Source organism: Seriola lalandi, unplaced genomic scaffold, assembly GCF_002814215.2.
Source record: "Seriola lalandi dorsalis isolate HSWRI2012SDOR001 ecotype SW California unplaced genomic scaffold, Sedor1 jcf7180002054864, whole genome shotgun sequence".
In the NCBI taxonomy this organism is placed as follows: Eukaryota; Metazoa; Chordata; class Actinopteri; order Carangiformes; family Carangidae; genus Seriola; species Seriola lalandi.
This window is the reverse complement of record NW_019525417.1, coordinates 2,901,411-2,915,702: the sequence shown is the minus strand read 5'-3', so window position 1 is coordinate 2,915,702 and position 14,292 is coordinate 2,901,411. Positions and strand designations below refer to the sequence as shown.

Here is a 14,292-nt window from a genome sequence, read left to right as displayed (position 1 = left end):
AATGTGTTGATGATAATAGGATTTTATGTCACTCACATCTGTAAATTCAAAACACAGCTCTTATAAGGCACCAATGTTTAAGCTCTTAATTGCATGTACATATGGACATATTTGTCTGAAGTTGTGTTCATGTAATCATTTCATCTGCCACATCCCCGGGTCAGTCTTGGCAGCACCTTCTCACCACATGGTGTCCTCAGACACACCATGGTGTGTAAAGATCACTCACAGATACTGTCTGGAAAGTTTTCTTCTTTATATTTAAGTTGAGTTTCCTGCTTGTCGTGCTTTGAGTTGAAGTGATGACGTGGCTGCTCTCAAGTTTTCTTTAAATTGTGCCCCTTTGTAGGAATATTCACCATCATTTTATCACTGATTTGGTTTCAAGAAAATATTGCTCTCTTTAGTTTGTCTGCTGTCCACTGTTTGTAGTTTGTCTTCCCGTGATGGAAAGATACTGATGGACTTAAATTTGATGTTGTTTGATAGAAATGGTGGCAAACTATAGTCTGTATGGACAGGTGAACGAAAACAATTGATTCTCAGTGGAATCAGTAGTATGAGCCTTGACTAAGCTTTACACTTATACCAAACTTTAAAGATACACTCCAGGTGCCCCATCGTCCCAACATTAGACTTCTGATGCTTTGAAACAGTTTTGGACCATCAACAATGGGCTGGGAAGAAGTTTCTTGATCAGTATAGGCACTCCATGAACAGTTCATGAATAAAATATGATTTGATATGATTTCAACTAATAATCTATGTCAAAAAAAGTTATTGGAGGTCAATAATCTTTCCAAATCGAATGAAAAAATTAAGTTTCAGTCTTGGGCTTTGTGTATATGAAGTTACAAAACGTTGTTATATATCATTTCAAATAGATGGGTTTCATAATCCACAGATCCAGGTCCAGGATCTTTCCAACTCCAGCTGAGTGTTTTTGTAACCCTGGTGACTGTGCTGGAGGGGGGCGGGTTCAGGATGCTGAGGCGGCTGCTCATTGGCTGCTCACTGTGGTGAGGAGTGGGACGGGAGCGCGCTGCCAGCTGTGAGGGGAGCAGAGAAAACGGCCAGGAGAGTACTAAAGGGACAAAGAACCGCTGTTTCACGTCTCATCCTCTCCAGCAGGTTGTAAAGCTAAAGGTCTGCGTGTACTGCTTGTTCTTCGTCTGTCAAAGTAAGTGTGTCTTTTCCCCTTCAATTTATCTCAAGCGCGTCCACCACTGATGGGATGTTGTTTCGCACGTGCCTGGATGTGCAAAACTTTTTGAGATAGCAGACTTTCTGCAGACATAATTTTCTTTAATTTTTTTCCATCCCCTCTGTACGACTTGGAACATAAATATGATGTACATTCACATTTTTTCTCTTTGTAAAAAGTAGTTTAGTTTTACTTTATATCTCATAGTTGTTTCCCATTGAAGAGTTGTACCAACCAAAAGTTAACTTAATCTGAACATGGGCTAAGAGTGTGTTGCAATGCTGTAATACAAAAGTAATAACCCAAGTCCAACAGAAACTGACATTAATCTTATACTATGGGTGCCACAAGAAGCTGCAGGACTCTTCTGACTCTCCATACATCCATGAGGTCTTTCTTTCATCTTTCACTCTGAATATTTGGATCTGAGCCGGTCAGGGCTGAAGAGCCACTTGATGGTTGATTTATGCTTTTCACAAATGAACAATAGACAATACAAAAGCACTGGCTTTGACTGAGAAAGCGATACATTCAGGATGTGGGATTTTGGATTTTCCAGTTGACTTGACAGTCCTTGGTTACCTTTCACTGACAGACAGCCTCCACCTATTGTTTAAATGTATTGTTCTAATGCAAGACTTGCATGTTAAATCTAAAATAAAAAATAAAATAAAATAATCATTTACAAACTGCTGTAATTATAGACCAAAACCAAATATCTGAGCCAGATTAAAGCGTTAACTGTGCACATTGTTCTGTAGGAAGTGGGTGTGTCTTCACTGGTTTTGTAAGAGGTAGCCTACTGTCTAGGTCATACATAACAGATATCCAAGTGTTAAGTGTTAATCTTTCATAAAAAGATATGTGGAGTTAATGCGTGTTGATTGGCCTGATGTTTGTTCATTCAGATATGTTCATAAGTGCACTCTGAACTCGGGTGGACAAAACGTACATATTGCTGACTCTTTCACTCTCTGTGTTGAATTTGCTGCTGTGTCAAGAGGCGCAGTGAAAATTGGCCAAACTGAGGTAGCTCCTCCCTCCTGATGAGCACTTTACTTTAATGGGAAAATAAACCAGACGTGTCACTCAGAGGATCACAAGTGATGTCTAATGGTTTATTGAGTGTGTTTTTTCAAGCCTGTGCGCTCTGAGTTTGTTTGGCTGTTACTATGACGTCAACTCGGAAAGCAACCCCCTCCTCCTTAAACACACTAAAGACGTGGAGGTCTCCTTACTTTCACTGTCTTCCTCCCCTCCTTAAACTCCAGGAACATTCCTCCCGGAGGGCTTCTGGTCCCTCCACTGACACTTTCATGGTTTACCATGAAATACTGAGGTGGAGTCAACTTTCCTTCTGAACTTCAGTTGCGCAGCCTCTAGGCACAGATCAGTAGATAAATGAGAGGTGCAGCACCCACCCTGCAGGAGCACACATTTGCTCTCCATTAGGCTGTCAGGCAGACAGAGTGAGGAATCCTTGTCTCAGCAACATACTGTAACCTTCATTCTCACCGAATCCCTGACAAATTCTGCTTCTTCTCTGTTTTATTGGCAGTCAACTGTATCTTCACTGTTTGTTCACTATATTGTGAAACTGTGGTGAATTCTGTCAGTGATCCTGGAACGTATACTTGTGGTTTCACAGAGGCCAGTGTGGGGTCTCTGGTAGCCTGACGATGGCCAAACCAAACTGTTACTGCACATGATTTTATACTGAAACTGCTCACTGGCCTAAATTATGGAGAAAACCACCACACACCACAAATTACTCTCTGCCTCTTCCTGTCTTCAGATGACATTCAGCCCTCATTTTTAACTCTTTAGATTAGGAAAAGGCTGCTTTTAAATCCCATTCTATCTCAAAATAATCTAAAGTATAGTTCAGTACAGCATTATTCAGTTTAAAATAGCCTCCGATGTTGATGTTAACAATCTTTTGTCTTATAATCTCCCTCCAGATCTCTGTCTTCTCCTCCCTCCTCCTGCATCATGGTGCGCCCAGTTGCCATTCAATGTCTCTTCTTCACTTTGCTGTGCATGCTGGCGCTGTGCAACGCCCAGTCAGACTCTGGCACCCCTGCAATCCAGCTCCGTCTAGTTGGTGAGAAGCGGAAACACTACGAGGGCCGGGTGGAGGTATTCTACAATGGAGAGTGGGGGACAGTGTGTGATGATGACTTCTCCATCTACGCTGCCCAAGTGGTGTGCAGAGAGCTTGGGTTCGTGGGCGCCGAGTCCTGGTTGCCCTCTGCCAAGTACGGAAAAGGAGACGGTAAGAAAACTAGCAGGGAGAAGTATTTGTTGGTTTCAAGAATTTGATGTAAATCTTTTGTTATTTAATCAAAAACCTTAAATATTCATCTCAAAAACCATTTTATTCAGCTGCCTGAGACCTGAGGTGAGGGTTATAGGGTGTTAAACTCAGTAAACTGCAAGTCGGCCAGTCACACACATTCAAACGCAGCATATCTCTTCATACAGTTTCAAATGTTCCACGGAAATCCTTGAATGAGGTACATGTTTCCCCCTGTCTGGCTGCTCAAAACCCTCAGTCACTGGTTTCCCCATTAGAGGAGACGTGAGAGACGCCAGTCAGTTCAGAGCATGAGAAGTAGGTGGGGTCGGGGTCAGGACTGGAAACACTGGGTGTGTAAACCGGATTCACACAGACATAATCTCATCTCCTTTTGCTGTGTCACGTATGAATTCCTCATTTACTGTAAAAAGAAACAACCCTGATGAGATTCCCATCTCTGTAAATGCAATAGCTGCTGGCTGCCGGCGGTACATGTAAGTTGGTAGCTGTTAATTAAAACAGTGTCCCTTGTTAAAGGCACATGTTTTCCCACTCGGTCAGACACATCCACCCAGCCACTTCAAAAGTGAAGTAATTAACATAGTTATTTGCTTCCCAAAACACCACAGTCATTACAGCAACTTAAAGAATCACATTCATGAAGTCATACACCCCACGCATATAATGTTGCCTGCAGATACTGTTTTATGAGAAGCAATTAACAACCAGTTAGATGTATATGCATGTTCTGGCAGTGCAGAAAGGCAACTGTTTGCACTTAATTTTAGCAGTGGTGTAGATACAATATATAAAGGTGGAGGCATTTGGGATTGGATTAGAGTGTTTCTGCAAGTTTACTAAAATGCACGTGTGCCACTTTGAATGTTATAAAACTAAGAGGGGTGTGAGGGGACGGCAAGTTTAATTTTAACATAAAGTGAGTGCAGAAAAAGTATTGTGCCATTACCAAATATTTATTATGAGGAGGGTTCCTGTCTTCCTCTTGACAAATAGATGTTTAGTTTGAAAGAGAATCATTTTAAGAGTATTTGAGGCTGTGTGCATGTGTGAGAAGGGGAACTGTTTTTTGTTTTCTTGTTGTTAGTGGAGACACATGGCTATAAAAGTGATCAAGAGCATTTTCCATTTTCCATTATCATGATGACTGGTGAAAGAAACCACCAAATGTTTTTAATTGATGACATAACTACATAACAAGTACAAGGATATCCCTTTTGGATGCAACGTGTTGTTCCTGCCTGGTTGTTAATCGGACCCCAAGTTGTCTTTACACAGCTATCATATGCAAACTCAATCTATAACATCACAAAATCTTTTTTATTCAGATGTTCTTAGGGACTCTTTGAGTTTAGGCTATGTGGTTGATTTAATGTGCCAATAAAAGCTCCTTTTGACAATTAATGGCTCCCTGCACGCTATGCTCCCCGCTCTTTTCACCAGCTTGTGAAATTATGTTCCCATAAGTCCTGCAAATGATGGTTTTAACAAAACAATTCCAAATTTATCACAATTGGCAACGCTGAATATTTGTTTAGACAGAGGTTTACTGAGACCAAGCTGGTTCTCACTCTGCTGTGCTTCAGCGCCAGAAAACGTGCCTTTTATTTTGAAAAAAATGTTCCAGAGGTAATAATGTGCTGCCAGGAGGAGGCTACGTGACCGTACAACATGTAGTCACTTTCTTGGTATGATCAGGATGTTCCTCGGCAACATGTTGAGACTGTCTAGATGATGAGCAGTCTGTTAGCAGTTTCCATGGCCACAGTTATGTGGTTTTCTTTAGCTGACTGATTCAGAACATCCAGCTGGACAGCAGATGATCCGCTTCAGCCATGACAACATTTATTGGCCAGCTATTAGCTGAAAAAATGCGTCAGGTTAAGTTAGAAACCAAACACATATCCACGTGAGTAAGTTTACTGTCTCTGTGAATAGACTAAAGTGGAAATGGTGAAATAGATGTCAATAGGATGTGACGCACAGCTCAGGATTGATCCTTCCTTTGAAGGGGTTGTTTCAAATGAAGTAATCCCCTGTTAGGAAGAGTGTGTTACCAGCCCTGCCTGTGCAAAGAGCTTGATTTCTGATAACAAGGATCAAACTCATATGGTAACATATCATAATTGCCCTAAAGTACAGCATTCATCATTTTAATTTTCTTTTTTTGTTATTTCACCAGGGCACACATAAAAAACAAAAGTCTCTTAAAGTGAGACCTGTAGGCCAAGAAAGCAGCATCAAGATGATTCTAAAAGTTGCGGACAGTAAACATATACTCCATCTGTAACTGATGATTATTTTCTTCACAAATAATTGATTAATCATTTGGTCTATAAAATGGGACAAAAGCCAATCACAGTTTCCTAGGTGACGTTTCCAAATCGCTCATTTTGTTTGTCCAAGACCCAAAGATGTTAAGATCACATAAGACAAAGAAAAGCAGTAACTCCTCATGGTTAAAAAAAACTGTAGATTGAAAGATGAGCAAAAACAAACTTACTGGGTTCTCTAAAAGGAAACCTTCATCTACGTCAGAACATGTGTTCATTCACTCTTATCAATGCCTCTCTGCTACAGGCCGTATCTGGCTAGACAATGTGCACTGCACTGGTGGAGAGAAGAGCCTGGCTCAGTGTGAGTCCAACGGCTTCGGAGTGTCTGACTGCAAACATTCAGAGGATGTCGGGGTGGTGTGCAACCAGAAGCGCATTCCTGGCTTCAAGTTCATCCGGAACCAGGCCAACAGCGAGGAGGTAGGTTCACATGGAACAACACGCTGACAGATGTGTACGCTATGAAACCTGCACGTATACATTACACTTACAGTAAATAGGTGCATATACACATGTAAACTCACACTAAATGTAACACCAGGGTGGGATCACTTGATCACATAACACACTCAAGTAATATCCACACATGGTTCAGGTGCACACACGTATCCTGAACAGATGTTCGGCACAATATAAAAAGAACAGAGGACAGGCTTGGGATGAGAGAAAAACGATATCTTAGTAGTGCATTGCTCCAATGAGCTTGACGTGAACTGCTTTCTTCAAATACTGCCAACTCTCCAGGCTGAGCCGTGGATTATATGAATTGTCTGTCTCTTCATATTAAGAGGAGCAATATATTACTACATGAAAACACAGTCTTCAGATTGTTGTAGTTTACTATTGTAAAATGATGAAAAATACTAATAATAATAATGATGAAATATTTGTCATCCATTTGTCTTTTTGGTACATTGAATGACTTTCACACCCTTGCTCCAACTCTGGTACTTGAAAATCTGCTTACAGGACAGGACTGGGTTGCAGCAGCTATTCGTCAATCCCCAACTAAGTTTGTGGTTAAAAGTCATTCCTGTGTTCTTAGTAACTACAAGCCAATTTCAAACCACATTACCTGCATTACCTACATTAGGTTGCACCTTTAAAACTTAAGAGATGTGTTATAAGTATATATAAGTAATGTGTGAAGTGGATGATAGCAAACATAATTAACACCGTACACTTAAAGAAATGTAGCTTAAACAGGAACCTTAGCTTCACAAGCTGTAACATAAATTCAAAATATTACAGTTTCAAGACCAAACAATATATTAAGCTTACTTACTTGTAGGTGTGACTTTTTTTTGTATGTATACTGCATATGCACACGCAAAGAAAAAGATGGTGTATTCATACTGACGTTATTTGGTCATTAAGTCTAATGGTGCCTGTTAGATCGTTTTGTAATTTGTGACATAATTTAAGTAGTTTATATCATTAGTATACAACATTTTAGTGTCAGATCAGATGTATTGACCATATCCCATTACCTCTGCTACTTCTTGCTCTCCATTAATCTATCAGGAAGCTAACGTTACTATTATTAGTAAAGCTAGCTATCTATACAAATTTACCTGGCAGTTTGTAGGTGTAAATGTTTAGTCACAACTAATCTCTACATATGAACTAGAATGTGTGCAATCTGTTTTAATTTTGTAATGAGTAATTCTCCACTTATAAGTAGCCAAAGTTAATAAGAATTTACGAACAGCTGGTGAAACCAGTATTTTGTAATCCATGATTAAATGGATAAAACTAGTAAGTGAAAAAATGGCCTAATGGATACTAAATCTGTAAGTCTGGACAAAACCAGACAGCGGTTCTTCCATGCAGGTAGTCAGATCTGCCATGATATTAGGCTAGTCAAATAATCCGTTAGTCAGCAAAGAATGACATATAATGTTGAGCTGTCTGTGCCACCATTTGCACTAATGACTTTGCCAGGCTCCTATTAGTCTATGCCTGCCCTCAGCAGACCCCCACTCTGCAGCCGGGGAGATTTTGGAGATGACTCAGAGAGGGGGAAGACCATCCTGTCTGGCAGCACAGAACGCCTCTGTACCGGATGGAAAGTCAGTGTGGGTTTTTGAATGTTACTGGAGGGAGAGAGAGGGAGAATAGAAGATAGAAGCATTCCTTCAGCTTGTCTGGGAGCAAATTATTAAAAACACTCACCGCCACAGAGGGTTTCCTAATTAAAACCAGTTTGATAGAGATGAAGCAACATTTCTTTGGCAGCTTAGAAGACAGTGTTCTTACACTTTTCTACTGCCTTCATATTAACAAAATAGTTTGTCTGTACTGGATGTGCAGAGGTAGAGTCGCCTTTTTTATCCTTCTCTCTACAACAGCCAGAAGAGTGACTGTGTTTTTTTTTACTGGATTATATCCGACAACATGCTCGTCAACACCATCTGAAATCCTTGTGTATCTTTCTCATGCCTAGCTGAGTCATGGGAATGGAGAAATGAAAGAAAGGAGAAATTGAAATATTTAATTATGGACTAATGAGCCCTATTCATAGTTTTCTTATTTTTACAGGTCGTGTATATAAGCAGCACCCTCTTGTTCCCTATTTGTTGTGTGTATTTAGGGTCTCTGGGGTGTTACTGCATTTCAGCCCCACACCCTGTAAATATTTCCTCAGTCTGGCCAAAGCCATACACCTTTTTAACCATGCTTGAGCTGACGTCAGCAATGGGCAGCACTGTTCCTTCAATCTGTTTATTCACAGCATGAATTGACATTCTGTGCAATGTGGAAAGTTTACACCCTAAACATAAGTGTACTACACTCCAAGTAAAGGTCAACATCAAAAAATAAATAATAATATAATATAATAATAAAAGTAAAGCAATCAGTATCTTCCCCGTCATATGAATAACTTTAAACTTTCGAAAAGGTAAACTGGTTTCATAATGTCGGTGACGTGTCTGATCATTCTCATATGATTTAAGTTTAGAATCTGAATTTGTCTTGCAGAATTTGTATTAGCAGCAATTTCTTTTATTATGTATTGAGTAGTTTTTCAAGTATATCAGACCAAATCTACAGGTCACAGAGTTGCTTCAAACAGTAATTATTTTGTTTTTGTGAGGTACATCATGAGACTATTTTACAGTATATGGGGATATGTGAAGATAAGACCATAACAGCTCAGTTCGGCAAGTTCAGCTTTGACCACAAATGACAGTCTACCGAAAACATCAGTCTGTCATTAATGAAAACAGCAGATTCCAATGGCACGAGTTGCACGTCTACAATTTTAGCAGAGTCAAAAAAAAAAAAAGACGTGTTATTCAAAAGGCACAACTAATATCAATCTATCACTTTATTTGTTTATTTGCTCTTTATTTGTTTGGCATTTGGGTATGCAGCGGGATATATGCATTGAGCACACATAGAGATATAAAAACATAATGGCTTAATATAGTATTAGGGCATTAACAAAATATCAGTCATTTTGCTGAAAACTAGTGTTTTTTTCTCACAGTCAAAGCTCCTGTCAGAGTCGCCATTTAAGCTCTGACCCTCCTGATTGCTGCTTCGTCTAAGTTATGTCTGTCTATAATGCTGTCTGCTACTGATCTGACCTCTGGAGGTTTACAGGTTTACTCCATTACAACCTCCCTCAGCTGGTTATGCAATACCTCTTAAAGAACAGCATTGCATACGTTCCTGTGTGACTGAATCGTTACCATGAATGTAATGTTAATTAATTAAAGGTGCAGCCTCTAATTCAACCTACCATTCCAACAACTGGAATCTATTTAATTACGCACAAAGTTTTTATTTGATGTCTTTTTTCTTCAATTTGTCTAACGCACAGTTCTGTTATTTATTGGCATGTGCTTGACACAAACACAAGTCTTTCAGTCAGTAGGGGGGGATTACATTCGTCAGCAGAACCAAACAGTGGAATGGCAGGAAACTTTGTTTATCATCTGTTAGTGGGGACTTTTTAACCAACTCAGCCATGTTCAGCTGTTGTTCACGTGGGAATGGTACACTGCACGTGTCATCAGTGCTCACAGGATCTCCTCCATTAGAAGATGTCTGAAGTTTCAGTTTGTATATGTTAGATGTTTATGAGAGAGCGTGACATGTCATTTAAGGATAATTACAGGTTGAGTTATTTATTTCAGGATGTTATTTACTGTGTGTTTTCCAAAACGTTGGCATTGCTGGGTTACTTGTGTAATCATTGCGTAATACATTGTTCCCTGCAGAAGAGAAGTTTCCAATGGGAAGTCACGTAAGCTTGAATATCTCCTATTCATACATTTTGATTATTCAAGTAAAGAAAGTAAGCGATTTTCATGCTTTCAGAACCTCATACATTTTAAACAGATTACAAATGTAGATGAGTTCTGAATGCATGAGAAAAAAATCAGCACCAAAAGCAGCTGCAGTTGGCCCCCTGACCATCTGGTGTATTTATTTGGACCAAACACTTAGATCTTGAGGCAACACAAACACGTCAGAAGCCAGTTGTGATAACAGAATGCAGCAGTCAAGAGCCTGTTGATTCTTTGCAGGGCAAAGGCTGCACTTCTGCACGAGGCGTGACGGTGTCCTCTTACAAGAATTTCAGTTCTGCACATTCTGTGCTATACAACAAAAGGAAACCTGAGCCAAAGTTGGATTCGTATGCAAGAGCCTTGTGAGGAGGAGAATGATCGAAGGGAGAAAAGGTTGATTCATGTCAGGAGGCTGAAGCCAGTTTCTCTCTCTTATGGATAGAGTAGCAGACAGATCCACCACATGTTCAACAGCTGGATTCCAATGTGGCCTCAACTCTCCTCTTGGCTGCACAGTGTCCAAAGTCCTGACTGTCATTATTCATGCCTGCACTTTATGATTTACCATTTGCACACTGGGCTGGTTCAGTAGATGTGAATTATTATATGTGCACTGCACATACTGTATGCATTAAGACTAAAGTATAGATATTACGTAAATTAAATTGTTCAGATGTAAGTTAAAGTTGCTCATGAATCATTAAAAAACAATGTTTGTCAATGCTTCTGTAATGCAGTTAACATCTTAAATGGTTTTAAATCCCCAATCTACAATTTGGTTTACAGTGCTGTTTCATTTTATTAATTTTCTTTCTGAGAGTTAGATAAGATCAGTGTCCCTCTCTTTCTATTACATATGAAACTACAACCAGGTTAGTTTAGCATATAAACTGGAGAGGGAAACAGCTAGCCTGGCTCTTACCAAAGGTAACAAAATCTGCCTATTAGCACCTCTAAAGCTCATTTTAATTCGATTTATTCAATCTTGTGTGCTTAATCCGTACAAATACTGAAGTGTAGAAATTATTTAATGGGAAGTTATGTGCTGGATTATTTTTTGGCTGGTCGTGTGGAAATCTCACATTGACAAGACTTGAGGGAGTAACTGCTGTCCAACAAGAAAATGTCTGGCAGGTAACCCCCTGTGAAACTACAATCTGTTGTTTTTTCACATTTCTGTGTCTGCAGATTAAACAAAATAGATGAAAATGTTAATCAGAGAGTTTTGCAGGTGCTGGTAGGGGGATTTCTTTGACTTTTGGATGGAGCCAGGCCTGCTCTTTCCTTCTGTTTCCAGTCTTTATGCTAATCTAAACCATCTTTGTGCTGCAGCTTCATATTTAAAAGAGTGTGTGTGAGAGTGGTATCAAGTGTCTCATCTAACCCTCAGCAAGAAAACAAATAAGCAGTTTTTCCCAAACTGATGAAGTATTCCTTTGACTACATGATAAGCCATTTGGACGCAGACCATTAAGACTTCAAATTAGTTCTCATCCAGTCAGTTTCTGGAGAATGAATAAAAAAGAAAAATCATTACCCACAAATATGAACAATATTGCATTAAACTGTTGTAATTTGATTAATATGCAATAATATGTCATGCTGTAGTTAGGCTCAGCTAACACCGCCTACATATTTCAGTTATAAAATACTCATTTATGAATTCGTTTGAGATGTGTACGTGCGTGTATTTACCTGTAGTAATAATTCATTTTCATTGCCCTGATGGGAGCAGCACACTGTGATAGATATTCCAGATACACACACACAGACACACACACACACACACACACACACACACACACACACACACTTCCTCAGTCAAGTCAGACTAGGGGCTGTTGAGGCAGAAAGTGGGGTGGGGCAGATGTGAAAGTAATTTGAAAGAGCCTCGCTGTTCTCTTGCTTTTCATCTAAACTCTGGCGTGATTAACATTCATACTTGCCATGTTTTGTAAGGTGGGGCGGGGAGTGGATGGGTGGGTGGGGATCCAGGGGGGCACGTGTCGATGAACGTGCAGCGGGGCTGGAAAGCTGAGTAAAATGGAAGAAATGCACAGTAGTGGAAGCATTAGTCAGACACTGGCTAGACCACAGTCTCATGTTCACACATCTACATTGTGAGGGGTCCTGGTCAGAAAAACAAGTCTGGTCTCCAGTTGGAAATAGCTCAGTAACGGTCAAAGCTCACTTCAGAGAGTAGTAATGAATAGAGCTAAATGAAGAATGTTTTCTTTTTTCTCAGACGCCATTTACAAACAAGAACAAGAATGTGAGACTGTATTTGAAAAGGAAAAGGTATTTTGGAAAAAATCCAGAGAATGAATGAATCACTACAGCACAGTCATGGAGTTACTGTAAGATGAGGCAACTTTGTAGAAATGTCCAGTTGAGAATTAACCTCAGAATGACCTGCAGGATGGAAAGCCTACGCTCACTGCAAACCGGCCTCTGTCCATGCATCACATATTGATGATGTGGTTGCTAAAATGGTTACGCTGATCCTGACGATATCTACCCACATGTCCTGTACTTAAAGGAATAAGTAGTTTCCTTTTTTGGGTAATAACTTTATTCACTTCCTTGCTGAGAATTAGATGAGATGTTTGATACCACTCTCATGTCTTTGTGGGAAATAAGAAGTTACCACCAGCAGCCATTTAGCTTAGCGTAGCGTAAAGACTGAAAACAGGAAGAAACAGCTACCCTGACTATGTCCAAAGATAACAAAATTCACCTACCACCACCTTTACACCATACTAATTAACACATTATATCTTCTTTATTAAATCAGCTCCATATCTTTGGACAGAGCCAGTCTTTATGCTAAGCTAAGCTAACCATCTGCTGGCCGTAACTTCATATTTATCGTGCAGATATGAGAGTGGTATCAATCTTCTCATCTAACTCACGGCAATAAAGCAAAAAAGCATATTTTTTTTCAAAATGTCGAACTATTTCTCCCTATGTATAATATGTAAGATTCTGAACTTCCTCCTATTGGAAAGTCTAGATTTCCAGATTGATATTATGAGATTAACTCATATAGTGTGAAATGGCTTATCATGGGTCCATGTTCTGTGCGCTGTAGTAGTCATTTTCTTGCATTGCTTTACAAACCAAGCAGGATTTTGCTGAGTTTATGTCTGGTGGTCTGGGTTTGGTGGGGGTATGGGGGGGGGCACCTGGACTGATCCCAGCTGTGGGTATCTGTCCTCCTCTCTTTAGTCTCACACATTCAGACGGCCAGGTTCCTCTCTCTGAGCCAAATGCAACACTGGTCAGACCCTTCTCAGTGCCCCATTTCATACTCACCTCGTACCCCCTGTCCTGTCTGGTATTTTAACATTCACACCTGGATTCACTTTGGCACTCTGATTTTTCCAAATGATTTTATGTTTTGTATCAGGGGAACATACATTTAGCCATTCATAAGTATGTTTTTCAAATGTCTTCTTTGTTTCTTTTTGTTGTTACATGATTTTTTTATACCATAATTAATAATGCATCATTTCCGGTTCCCTGATCATGGTCACGTCTCCTAACCTTCCTATCCTGCCAGGCACCAACGGAAAACACTCTGTCATGCTATGGGCAGCAGGAATCTCTTCATGAAAGAGTGGTTTTTACCCGGTCTAACCGCTGCAGTCAGAAGGAGGACTGGGGTCACTGTAGAAACAGTCTGACTTAGTCGTGGCTCCTCCTGCATTGCATTTTTTTGGTGTTTAGAGACCCTGAAGCCTTGAACATTCCCTCAGGCTGACGCCATCTCAGGAAACCACCCTCAGGGCACGCATTTGATATTTCTGGGAGAGATGCCTGAATGTGAGGTTTTTGTTCTGCAGAGTTAAAGAAGCTGGCTGTTTCGAAATTACTGAGATCAGCATTTGCATACCACAAAGCAGCTCAGAGTTTTGGCTCTTTTTGGCAGCCACAGTGTAACCTCACACTAGCTGGGAACAAACTGCAGCACTTGGCTGAAGCAGGAAAATGAACAATGGCAAAGTTATAAGGTAGCTGTTTTCCCATAAAGCCCTGGAGGTCAAAGGTTACCATTCCTTCCTGATTTAGGGGTCTTCAGGACACATGATGCTAACTGTGGTTGGTGACCCTCCGCCTCACCAACTGGCTTGA

At 40.1% G+C, this 14,292-nt stretch overlaps 1 protein-coding gene across 1 annotated transcript in view; it reads left to right on the top strand.

Moving 5' to 3' along the window:
- Window positions 1–973: 973 nt before the first annotated feature.
- loxl2a (lysyl oxidase-like 2a) overlaps window positions 974–14,292 on the top strand; it is a 30,074-nt gene continuing 16,755 nt past the window's right edge. Inside the window, exons 1-3 of the mRNA XM_023427880.2 lie at window positions 974–1,180; window positions 3,166–3,479; window positions 6,102–6,277. Of these exons, the coding sequence (XP_023283648.1) occupies window positions 3,197–3,479; window positions 6,102–6,277 (459 nt within the window). The 5' untranslated portion in view covers window positions 974–1,180; window positions 3,166–3,196. The remainder of the gene's footprint in view (window positions 1,181–3,165; window positions 3,480–6,101; window positions 6,278–14,292) is intronic.